The sequence below is a fragment of the Dipodomys spectabilis genome, unplaced genomic scaffold (assembly GCF_019054845.1).
Source record: "Dipodomys spectabilis isolate Male_0828 unplaced genomic scaffold, ASM1905484v1 ptg000085l, whole genome shotgun sequence".
Taxonomy (NCBI): Eukaryota; Metazoa; Chordata; class Mammalia; order Rodentia; family Heteromyidae; genus Dipodomys; species Dipodomys spectabilis.
The window spans coordinates 1,297,384-1,310,387 of record NW_024870762.1 but is presented as its reverse complement, the minus strand read 5'-3'; the positions used below and the strand labels follow the sequence as shown (position 1 = coordinate 1,310,387).

General features: G+C 40.8%; 1 protein-coding gene across 2 annotated transcripts in view; it reads left to right on the top strand.

The window, feature by feature from the left end:
* The window catches only part of Zfand3 (zinc finger AN1-type containing 3), a 196,221-nt gene that overhangs the window by 153,855 nt on the left and 29,362 nt on the right, over positions 1-13,004 (top strand). For both annotated transcript variants that reach the window (XM_042684277.1, XM_042684276.1), the window contains one exon: positions 10,405-10,572. In XM_042684277.1, the coding sequence (XP_042540211.1) occupies positions 10,405-10,572 (168 nt within the window). The remainder of the gene's footprint in view (positions 1-10,404; positions 10,573-13,004) is intronic.

Sequence of the window (13,004 nt, the reverse complement as noted above, 5' to 3'; positions counted from 1 at the left end):
CTAAACCACATTCTCAGTCCGATACTTTTTTTGTGTGTGTGTGCAGGTACTGGGGCTTTAACTCAGGGCCCCTGTACTGTCCTTCAGCTCTTTTACTCAAGGCTGGTGCTCTACCACTTGAGCCACAGTTCTGCTCCCAACTCTTTGGTGGTTAATTGGAGATAAGTGTCTCATAGACTTTCCTGCCTAAGATAGCTTCAAACTTCAGTCCTCAGATCTCAGCCACCTAAGTAGCTAGGATTACAGGTATGAGCCACAGCTTCAGTATTCTTTTATATAAGAACTAGTGTATAGTTTTTAAAATCAAGATTCTTTATGGCCACAAATAACTGTCAAAAATGGGGATTTTATATAACACTTAGTCGATTTGGAGTACATCTTGATAATTCTTTCCTCAAAGAGAGTTGAGAAGATTCCATTGAATTAAAATATTAGATATACCTGTACCCCTCATCTTTCAAATGAGAGCAAAAGACTTTATCATATTTTTAGTTTTTAAATTTATCTTTTTAACTAGCATACAAAGGATTTTTCAAATCAGCGTGTCAGTTTATGAGTACAGTATATTTTGATCAGTGTTACCTTCCATTATTTTCCCTTCTCTCCCCTACCCATCCATTCCCTCAAGTTACCTGGCCCATTTGTACATTGAAGACTAGGACTTTATTTTCCCCAACCTTTCTCTCTCCAATTGTCTGCAAAATTTCTTCCCTCTTATTTTGCAGCAACTTGTTTTACAAATGGGATTGTCTTTCCTTTGTATACCACTTTTTAAGACAGCTTTCTTCAGCTCTCCTAAACCTGTGACACACAAGGTTGTACCTAATACAGCCCTACTAAGGAAGGCCTCCTGTACTTGTCCAAATGAGATAAGCCTGCAGGATTATTGCTGGGCATTTTAGAAGACATCTGAATTTAGATTAATTTAGCTTCTCATCAGAAGGAGTTCAAGTGAGGCACATATGTTATTTATTTATAAGCTTACAGATTTGCTCAGAGAGTAATTGTCAGCAGACTAGATTTTGGGTAGGGGAAACTAAGTGATAGGTAGGAAGAGGAACTGAATTAAACTGATGCTAAATTAGAAACAGAAATAGTTTAGAAACAAATCAGCTATTTAATTTTAGCATCTACTCAGTTATGCATTCAAGTTGATTTCTTTTAAACAGCAGAATATAAACGTTCATACATTTTTTCTCTTTCATTAAACCTAGAGCACGTATCCTACAGGATGACAGCCTCTCATAGCAAGATTACAATCATTAGGAACTTGTCCTATTACTGAGATCATCTCCTTTTTTTTGTTTTTGTCCTCCTCTTCCTTCTTTTCCATCAGCATCGTCTTTTTTTTTTTTTTTTTTTTTTGTCAGTCATAGGCCTGGGTGCTGTCCCTGGGCTTTTCTGCTCAAGGTTAGTGCTTTACCACTTTGAGCCACAGTGCCACTTTTGGTTTTCTGGAGGTACAAGTCTGATGGACTTTCCAACCTGGGCAGGTTCCGAACCACAACCCTCAGATCTCAGCCTCCTAAGTAGCTAGGATTACAGGTGTGAACCATCAGCACCCAGTCATTGTTTTGTTTTTGACCATCAAATATGAAACACACCTGATTCTCTCAAATAGGCAAAACAATTAGAAGATTAAAAACACTCAAAGGGAGTGTAGATAATTTATATGAAGTACTTCTCTTTTTGTAAGTATTTTTCTAACAATAATAGAAAATTACCTAAATTAGTGTCTTGTTCATCTTTATCTATTTCTCTACCTCTATAGTCAGTGCTTTTCCATAAAAGACACTTATGTTCAGACCTCAGGCCCAGATGTGGTTCACTCCTGGTCAAGTCATAGGTGTTTTAGAGACCAAGGTACTTCCTCTGCTACTCAAAATAATGTAAGTTCGTATGTAAAATTATATGTGCATATACTTCAGGCATCACTGGAGGTAGAAGGACTTATTCCATATTTGTAGGAAGTTTAACTTCTAAGTACTAATTATTGAGAAATGAAATGAAAGTCCATGTTACACACAGTTGTATGAAAATACATGTGGATATTTAGATTTATTTTTTGGGCTCCTCAAATGTTCTCTTTCCTTGAATTGCTCAAAATAAACCTGATCTTATTCTTCTGATAGTACTGGAAAAGATAATAGAAGTTCAAGGGTAGTCCTACTAAGTATGCCTTTGAAGATGTATGGTTATAGAATGATTTGTAGTCAAGGAAATTGAGAGGGTTGGGTAGATGGACTTTCAGAAGTAACTGTTTCTCTCTGGAGTCTTAATCTTGCTTTTTCTCTGTTTTATTTTGCCTTAATACTGTTCCATTATTTTGTGTTGTTCTCTATTAATTCTACACATGCAGTATTAAAAAAAATCAATTGAATTCCCAAAATACTCAAACAAATTATAAGAAGAAAGGATTATCTATTGAGTGTTATTTGTCAGTTTCAATGAGAACTTAAAAAAAAAAAACTATAGGAATAGTGATAGGATTTAGTTGGGCAGGAAGGAAATTTTATGCTAGCATAGAAGCTAAACCAAGGATGAGCTATGCCAAGGATCAGCCACAAAGGATGGTTACAGTATTCCTTGCTGGCCTGACAGGTTTTGCCGACCAGCCGCCTCTTAGAATTTAGCTTCTGGCGAAGCCCTCTGGTTAGACAGTGACGTGGAAGTGGCACCAAGTAAGGATAGGCCTTGAGACTTTTCAAGAGAGCCCAGAAGTGCTTTATAGGCTTGTAGGCTACCAACCCTAATTTGCACCTTTTTGTAAGGAGGTCTGATACACATGAGCTGTCAGAATCTAGCAGAGGACTTGAGTAGAGGAAGTCTTGACTTCTGCCTGTAGGGCCCACGTAAAATGGAAAAGACATGTTTTGCCTTTTCTCATTATTAAAAGAAACAGAATTTCAAATGAAGATATATGGCTTTTCATGTGAAGGAACCTTTTTGTATTCCTATATGTAATCAGTAAAAAATTTTGTAGATGGATTTTTTTTTTCCAGATAACATGAGCATCTCTTAAATCCAAGAGTTAAGGCCAAGGTATAACAGATGGTACAAAGAGCATAGCAAAAGAGAGGAGGCAGGATGGAGACAGACACTGATTTTATATCAATGAAATAACTACAGCTCACAGAAATTCAGAGGGTTAGAGGGACCGGGAAGAATATAGTAATGAAAAATCTTAGAAATTATTTTCTCTCTTAAAAAATTCTTTTTTTTTTTTTTTCTGTGTGGTAGAGAGGACTGATCGGGAGACCTTATGCTGTTAAGCATGCACTCTAACACTGAGTCACACCTCCAGTCCTGTTTCCCTTAATACCTGTGCTAGCCTGGGCTGCTATCTTTCTACTGTGCTTACCCCCATTGCTGTGGATGACAGGCATACGCCCCTATTCCCAACCATTGTGGCATAGGTCATCATGACTTGTGACTTCTGAGTGTTCTATTCCTATAATTTAAGCTACCTTCTGGGGGTAGTTTGTCTAGATGGCTGGAAATATCCAGTTGGAGTACTTTCCTGTGCATGCTCAAGGCCCTGGTTTTGATTTCTAGGGGGAAATTTGCAAGGAAAGAGGGTTTACCCATGGAAGTGGTAGCTTCTGCTTTTCTGTCATGAGGCACAAAGTCAGACACTTAGGAGATTTTGATGCCTTATTTTTTAATTTTATTTTATTGTAAAGATGCTGTACAGAGGGGTTACAGTTACATGAGTAAGGTAATGAGAGCTCTTTTTTTTTTCTTTTTGAGCACACCAAGAAGTACAGAGAGCTCCAAAGCTTTGGTGTATTCTCAAGATAATCACCCTCCTGTTCTCTCCCCCATCCCCGATCTCCATATTGTATTCCCAGCAGGGAGAAGAGTCATAGTTCTTTCAGTCTCTAGATTGTAAGGCAGCAGCCTACTCTCAGCTATCTCTAATAGCAAAGGAGAAAGTTAAGAGAAAGTAACTTGGAGGTGGGGGAAAGGGATGGGGCTGGAGAAGTAGGGGATTGGTGTTTAGGGATTTTTCTGTCTCACAGGTTATAGACAGCTGACTTTAAATGGCTGTGATCCAAGACTTGGCATCTACATGTATTTTAAGCTCAATCTCCATGTCAAATGAAGATGATTGCATTTCCCACAAAAATACAATAATAGCCTTCAGAACCTCATTCTGTGTCCACATAATGGGTTAACTAAAGACTAATTATTCCACAAATGTTCTAGGGTCATTAGAAAGAGAAGGAGGAAAAAAATCCTAGACAAAAAAAAATGTTTTTAGTATCTTTGTGGCACTCAGTAAAATGCCAGGAGAGGATGAATGAATCCTTCCCTCCCCTTATACTCTGAAAGCCAAACATGGAAGGAAACACAGAAAAACCTACAAAACACTGTTGTTGTTGTTTTCTTTCAAGATTTTTAAAATCAGTTTTTCCAATGAAATGTTGTATTTTTCATGGTCAAATGTTTTAGCAGCTTAAGGTTCTTTTAAATGGTGGAAGGAGAGAGCAGTGATACGTTGTGAGGGTTTGTTAATTACTGTTCTTACTGATGTTTGCACAGGCTGTCAAGATCATAAATGTCAATCTGTCAAGAGACTCTGATAGGTTCTAAAAATCTGATTGAATACCTCAAAAGCTGTCATAGAGCCTGAGATTAAACAGATTCATCTTTCTTTCGTAGAAGTCAGGGAAGGTGTAGGTGAAGGGAATAGAAAAGCTTTGTTGCCGGTTTTCTTCTCCCACTCTCCTGTTCTATATTGAGTATGGGCTTGTACAGAGAGCTCGGCGCCCACCTGAGATGTCACAGTCCACAGCCCTGGTTAGCAGCCTGGGATGTGCTAGCTGCCAGCCTCACGGTGACAGGAGATTAAGAGAGATTGGGATGCAGCACTGACAGGTCTGACACAGTTTATTTGGAAATTTTCAGGAGAGAACATGAGGAATAAAGACAAGAACAGTGACAGTAAGGAACAAATGTGAATTTCTGTCAGAGACAAAACAGAATTTTAGAAGAAGTAGCTCTGTTTGTTGTCTCCAGTGAAGCTTTCCAGCTAAAATGTGTTCCTAAATTGAAAGTCTTAACACTAGTTTTTTAGGGTTTTTTTTCTGTTGCATTTGGCAAGGAACATATAATTAGAAGATTTTCTCTCTCAGAAGATTATTTTTTTTTAAATCATTGTGTTTGTTTTCTGTTACACATTAAGCAGTGGTTGCTGACACAAATAAAAGACTTTTTCTTAATATTTTCCTTAGAAGAGGTGATATGATATCTTTGTCATCCTGTTAAACCTTGGTAGAGAGGGAGGGGTCCTAGCTAAGAACCTAGCTTGGGAGTGCAGCAGCGTGTGTGGGTATACCCAGACTAGATTATATTCTCAAGAGAAAGCATACTGGAAGAAATCTGCTTTGTTGGCTCTTTATGAAGGACCTTAATTAGAAGTCACTCTCAACTCCTGGGGTGGGAACAGTCTCTAGCTTGCCACTACAGTCCTCCTGCTGCTAATGAGCATGCTCCTTGCAAAGACTTGTTTCTTCTGACAGTTAAAGCTGCATATGAGAGTTATTTCTGCTCACCTTGCTCTCTACATTTAACCCTTACCTCCCAAGTTAAGAGGGTGAAAGTATATTAATTAGGTGTTTTCTGAAATTATTTTAGTAAATAGAAAAGGCTTCAAGGTAATGCAAGTGATATTTGTAAGCAAAATTTAAATACTCAACATCTAATTTATTCTAGTATGAACAGTAGATGATTTCTTTAATGCTAGCCATGTTTGGATCTTTTTCTGGTTGTCTTGTTCTAATTGACATTAAATTTATAATTGAATAGTTGAATTATTTATTCAGTTCATTATTATGCAATTACAATCCTGGCCCTGGACATCTGTTTCTCTTATTTAAGAAACTCACTCCATGGCACAAGGTTTCATTAAGTAATTAACAGAGGAGATATAAATTTCTTACACAGACATGATGGTCCTATAGACTGCTATTTATTTCATTAGCTTCTAACTAAAACACAGAATTGACTTGTGAGAAAATGCCAAAGAATGGTTTGCCTCATCAAGAAGCTACCTATGGCACAGTCACCTTCCCGGGTGGGTCTGGAAGATTTCTCCCTCTAATACAGACCATCCGAGTGAAATCTAAGTGGCATATTCCAAAGCTTAAAAGCTATGAATCTTTTAATGTCCAGGCGGTTCCTTGGTGCTAAGGGAAAATAAAAACTACAGATCCTCTTAGCAGCAGAGCCTATACTCGTATGCCTTTGGTTGAAGGCTTGTGCAGATGCTGGGGCATTGACTCTTGGAGAACAACTGGTACTCAGTGGGGTTCTGTGAGGACAGCCAACGCAGTGAAGCCTGAAGCTGTTGGCAGCACCAGAAAGCTCTTTTGGGACCTGTTACTTTAGGAATAGTCAGTGCCTGTTGTGTACCATCAGCCCATAATGTGGTAGACTTTATATTAATGTAGAATAGATAAGGGGAAATTTCAACGTGGGACCATGCAGATTTTCTTTGGTGTTTATTTAATGCTCTTTAATCAGGTAGGGTCTGATTAGAAAAATGAGAGGAAAATAGGTCAAAACTAGACAAGCCTCCTCATTTTGGGGAAATCCCATCAAAGAAGATTGTTTGATGATGGTGGATTATGATTATGTTTATGTGAATGTGATTCTCTTTTCCAATCATAGAGTTAAAAAAAAAAATCACTCGCTCCCTTCCTTATTTGAAAGTAACAGTAGGTAGCATTGCCCTCTCATTTTTCTCTCCCTTCCTCCTCAGCATTATTGCCACTGAAATTAAATTACCTTGTCTTGACAGTGGTGGGTGCACCATGGGTAGACAGTACATTTGACAGTTTGGGCCAGACTTATGGAAAGAACACTTAATATGAACTCTAAGCCTGCAATGGTTCTTTTTTCATATTATACGTGTATAAGACCCTCTAGCTTTTAACAATATTAATAACAGAGACATTTTCTGCTACCTCTCTCTTAGATGGTCCACTACCTTTCATCCCAGGTTGGAGGATAATATTTTGTAAGGATACTACTTCATATTTAGACTCCTCCAAATTGGTTAGGGTTTTGGCTCTAGAATTTTTGTTATTACTAGTTTTTTTTTTTTTTTGTCAGTTGTGGGGCTTGAACTCTGGGCCTGGGCACTGTCCCTGAGCTCTTCAACTCAAGGCAAACACTTTACCACTTGAGCCACAACGCCACTTTCAGTTTTCTGGTGGTTAATTGGAGACAAGAGTCTCATGGACTTTCCTGCCCTGGCAGGCCATGACCCTCAGATCTGTTTCCTGCATAACTAGGATTACAGGTGTGAGCCACCGGCACCCAGCTGTCATTATTATTTTTTCAAAGTATGTGTAGCCAGATGCCAGTGGCTCAGACCTTTAATCCTAGCTACTTCAGGAGGCTGAGATCTGAAGATCATGGTTAGAAGAAAGCCCAGTCAGGAATGTCTGTGAAACTTTTAACTCCAATTAACCACCAAAGAGCTGTGCTAGTGGTAGAGGGCTAGCCTTGAACAAAAAAGCTCAGGTACAGGCTGGGAAGTTGGCTCAGTGGTAGAGCGCTTGCCTTGCATGCTCGAGGCCCTGGGTTCGATTCCTCAGCACCACATAAGCAAAAAGAAAAAAGCCGGAAGTGGCGCTGTGGCTCAAGTGGTAGAGTGCTAGCCTTGAGCTGAAGAGCTGAGGGACAGCGCCAAGGCCCAGAGTTCAGACCCCACGACCGGACCCAAAAAAAAATAAAAAAGCTCAGGTACAGTGCCCAGACCCTGAGTTTCAAGCTCTAGGACCATCATACATACAAAAAAAGGATTGGCGTGTCTAAATAAAGTTATTATACAAACAGTGCCATTGCAGGTCTTTTTAAAAGAATCCTCGGGAGACCAGTGTGGCTCATACAAGGTGAATCCCTTTTGGCCGGCTGCTTTGTGATGATTTACATTTAGATTGTTGTCTGTTCCTCTTGTGGAGGAAGGGGGGTGGGTCTGGTGTGCCAGGCCACTTCAGTCGCCACACAGACTAGGTCCGGACAGCTTCTTCCCTCAGCAGAGTAGGAAAGAGGCTGATCCTAGTTTCAGCTGTTTTCATCAAAAGCCTTATTTAGTTGATTTGTATTGGGGGAAACGTCACACAGGACTGCAAGAATTAAATGAGATGACAAATGAAGTTTGCAGTTGCCAAGAATGGTGCATGGTCTCTATATGCCAGTGCACTACGTGGTGGGGTTGAAGCGATGAGTGAACTGTCCTGGTTCATAGAGAGGGAGGGCTAGGAAAAGATGTCAGACAGCCTTCTGTATCAACATGCTGCTGCTTCTCACTCAAGGTACTTAAAGTAGAAGACCCAGGACCAGATGCAGTCATTGTGGAAATACTGAGTTGAGGAATGATGTTTATGTGGGGCGGGGGTAGGGAGTGAGGTGGGGCAAGCACTCACTGAACAAAAGCAGGTGAGATTTTCTGCCCTTCAAGGGTTTATTTTCTCCTAGGAGATAATATGGTAGCCAGTTTTTTAAGTTGTCACAATGACACACAGATGGAAGGTACACACAGATGATAGACACACAGAAGGAAGGAGAGATTTGTTGTGCTCAAGGTTTCAGACATCGTGTTTCCCTCGTGGTGGGGAGGGCATGATGATGCAGAGCAGCCCCCATCATGGTAGACAGGAAGCAGGAGTCATTACAGGAAGGGGCCAGGGTGCCCCAAGGCATGTCTCTAGTGACCTGTTTCCTTCAGCCAGTCTTTGAACAGTCTGTCTGCTCGAACTTTGAATCCATCAATAGATTAAAGCATTAATTAGATCAGAGCATTTATGATCTAATCCTCTCTGGAAATACTCTCACATATGCAGAAGTGTGCTTCACTAATCTTCTAGGCATTTCTCAATCCAATCAAGTTGATACTCTAGATTAACTGTCACAAGGGATAAATGCTGTGGGGAAAGAGGAGGGAGAATGCTATGAGAAAAAGGGTAGGGTGGTCTAGAGATGATGATCCAGAAGGAATCTTCATTGATGATTTGACTGTGGGGCAGAGACTTACAGGAAATGGAATCCCACAAAGATCTGTATGAATAGTGTCCACAGGAGAGAGAGAAAACAGAAGATGCAATTGTCTTGAGGTAGTGTGATGGCAAGAGAAAGAGCAGAGGGAGAAAGCTGCCTGAGAGTTGTGAGAGAGATGCAGGAAAGCACATTGTCCAAGTCTTTTGAGGGTCATAGCAAGTATTTGGCTTTTCACCCTAGAAGAGGAGAGCAAGAAGATTTTAAACTGGGAAATACTGTGGTTTAACTGGGGTCACTTGGCTGGTATGTGGGAAATAGACAGTTGGGGACAGATAGATGAGCAGGAAGATCAATTAAGTGGCTCCTGTTATACAAGATGGCAGAGGTGGTTTTGGCCTGGGCTAAGGCCTGGTGATGGAGAGGTGAGGAGTAGTAGACTCTGAAGATCGTCATAGAGATTCTTTACTAGAGGCAACTTAGCACACACCACTTGGCAGCCCTGCCATGCTGTCAGTGCCAGCTTTCATAGGCATATAGAGCTCCAGATACTGCCACCCCTTCTTTTGAAAGCAACTTACAACAAGCCTGTAACATGAACACTACATGCATTGTAGTGTCTTAGCTTATTATGGGCACAAATGATCATATATTACATCTCCTTCCACCTCCTCTTGTGGCACAGCCTTTAGTGTTGTGGTGCCACCCCATAGTGCTAGTTTGTGAACAAGCAATGATACTTCCTCACTCTTAAAAAAGGCTGACTTATTTTCAATATTAGAACCTTCTTCTGAGTTTACTAGAAACCTGAGTGAGTTTACTAGACAAGGTTACTCGTCATTAAAAAAACAACAACACTGGTTTGGGGTATAGAATTATGTTAAGCCTACTGATAAAAAGCTACTCTAGGAGCTGGGTGTGCTGGTACACACCTGCAATCTCACATTCAGAAGGCTAACTCAAGAGCTTGCGGCCAGCCCAGCTACATATAGTGTGTTCCACACTAGCCTTTCTCAAGAAGTAAAATAAATCAAATTAGATACAGTCACTTCCAGTATCTGGAGTCCAATGAAGCATGAGTACCAACAAAGAGAAGATTTCATTTCCAGCTGTAATGTCTCCTTCTTCAAACTAGACTGTTCTTTAAAACAATAATTTAGAATTGATTTTTGTGAGCCATCTCAACCTTTTTTTTCCGGCCCAGGCCTGACTTACAGAAATCTGCTCTAAAGGTACAAGCTTGTTATAGTTGGCATAATATAAACCAGACAAGTAAAACCAGCTCTCATGGGCCACAGGGGCAGCAGCCTGGCCAGGAGACAGCATTGGCAGTAATTAGTCAGTTGTGCTTGCAAGGCAGAACACTAACCCTGATCCCCACATGTGTTTTTTGGTCAGATTCACAGTCTGAGAATGAGGCTTCACCAGTGAAGCGGCCACGACTACTGGAGAGGACTGAACGGGCTGAGGAAGCCAGCCGGTCTAAACAGAAGAGTCGGCGTCGGTGCTTCCAGTGCCAAACCAAACTGGAGCTGGTGCAGCAGGAATTAGGATCGTGTCGCTGTGGTAAGCATCTTCCCTTATGGTACTCTAACACAGCCCTTCGTTCCTGTCTTGAAAGCTGTGGGGTTAGAGCTTGAGAAGCCAGGAGCATTGGGTTCTTACTTCTATTTATTTTCTCCCACAACTGTTCTAAGTTACATTATCACAGCCTGTCCCTACTGCTCACGCACTAACTCCTTTCCACTCACGATTTTACACATTAACCAAACCAGCAAAATTTTGTGACATATACCCTAAAATTCAGATGTTAATTCTAAATGAGTTCTTCCTGTTTATAATAAATAAGAGATTTCCCTTCATATCCTTTTAAAATTAAAGTGTGATTGGAAATTTTTTATGAATCTTAATTCATGGGAGGAGTTAACAGTTGTAATAACTTATTACAACTGCTCCTACTCAGTTCTCAAGTGTAATAACACCTCAAGATGGCTGCACAGGAGTGTGCTTACTTTATGCTTACTTGCCCTGGAACAAAACTTAGGTCAGTTCTTCCTCACCTCTTGACCACATGCATTGCATCACGTAGAGGTGAAACTTGGGACCCATGTTATTTTAGTTTTCTTGGCCTATTTTTTACTTTCTATTATTAAATTGGTCAGTGGAGTGTCCTTTGAACCTGGACCTAACTTCTGTGAAACTAGCTTCTCTGAAACAGTCATGGAATAGCACTATTACTGGAGTAATAAAGTTTCATTTCCTGCATCTGTCTTCTGGAGAGGAAGTCTTTGTTGAGTCAGTTGCTCCTCATTTACCTGTCAATTTTGGAAATCACAAGGCAGGGCAGCTGGACTGGCTACTCCTGGTAACTAGGTTGTAGCATCTTCCCAGCATGAGCACCAGTCCCTTTGTCACACACTGCTGTGTGGCACCACCGGGTTAAGAGTACAGGTTCAGCTGCAGGAACAGATGCAGTGGAGGTCAGAGAAGCATTTCCTCTAGGGCATTCATTCAAGCTTCAGAAGGATGTTAAGAAGGGACTGACATGAGGGGTGGGAACAGAGGCTGTCAGCAGAGCTGGCAGATTCTAGTTGTGTCTGTATATATGGAGTAGTATGGGGGCCAGTGCCTCATTTTTTGTGTGTGCCAATCCTAGGGCTTAAACTCAGGGCCTGGGTACTATCTCTGAGCTTTTTTGTGCAAGGCTAATGTTCTACCACTTTAGGCACAGCTCCAATTCCAGCTTTTGGGTGATTAATTAGAGATCAAGTCTCATGGACTTTCCTGCTCCAGCTGCCTTAAAACCACAATTCTTAGATTTCAGACTCATGAGTTCCTAAGATTATAGGCATGAGCCACCAGCACTCAGTTCTGGCACCTTACTCTAGCTCAACCCTAAGAGAATTTTAGAAAATTTTAAAGTTCTTGGTGAAGCAGAGCAAAGACATGATACTGTAATTTGCCAAGGAAGCTATGGAAGAGTTTTTCCTCATACTTGTAATCCTAGCTACTCAGAAGGTTGAGATCCGAGGATCACAGTTCGAAGCCAGTCAATGAGGTAAAAAGTCTGTAAGTCTTTTATCTCCAGTTAACTACCAGAAAACTGGAGGTAGCACTGTGACTCAAATTGGTAGAATGCTAGCCTTGAGCGTAAAAGCTCAGGAATAGTGCCCAGGCCCTGAGTTAAAGCTCCATGACCAAAAAAAAGGGGCGGAGCGGGGGGGGGGGGGGGGGTTCCAGTTCTTTGAGGCTTGCAAATTCTTGTCTTTGGTGGTTCCTCAGTTCAAATGGTCAGATTTTTCAGTATCTACATTCCTGTTTTCTTCGTGTAAGTAACTGAAGCCTCAGTATTACACAGGATTTGCCATAGCAGATGAAGCATTTGGTCCACCAAATGTGCTATCTTGCCTCTGGCAGTGATGAATGCTTCTTCTCTTGTTAGGCAAGCAGTGAGAATTCACAATGTAGTGTGTAATCCAGAAGTAATGTAACACATCTCCTAGTTTACCTTTCAGCTTTGATGCAAACTAACCCATTTCCTAAGGTGTTAGCACCCAGCTAAAATCAAGAAATCGTTGTTAGACAATACCCCATGCCCTCAACAAAACCAGCTTGGCAGTAATCTACCATGGCCTCCTTTGGACTCTGAGCTAAATGTCTACTGGTCTTGGCACAGACTTGCATTTTTTTTTTCTACTTATCTAACATATACTCCCTTACCTTGTGCAATTCTGAAGGTGCAAATAGAGAAAGATTTGACTTTTCTGTTGAGGAAGAAAGCCCTGAGTTTGTTGTAATTCCTTCACATGAAGCCCTGCTACAGAGTTAGGAGTTTGGCTCACTGAGAGTCTTTCACCATGTGCCTAAAAAAATGATGGTGCCGCCCTGTCACACTTTAAAAGATGAAGGACAGCAATGGGAACTTATATTTTCGGGACTTTCTTTGACAAATAGCTTTTGTGTTCCTCACTCCTGTCTGCCTTGTTGGAAAGGGTAAG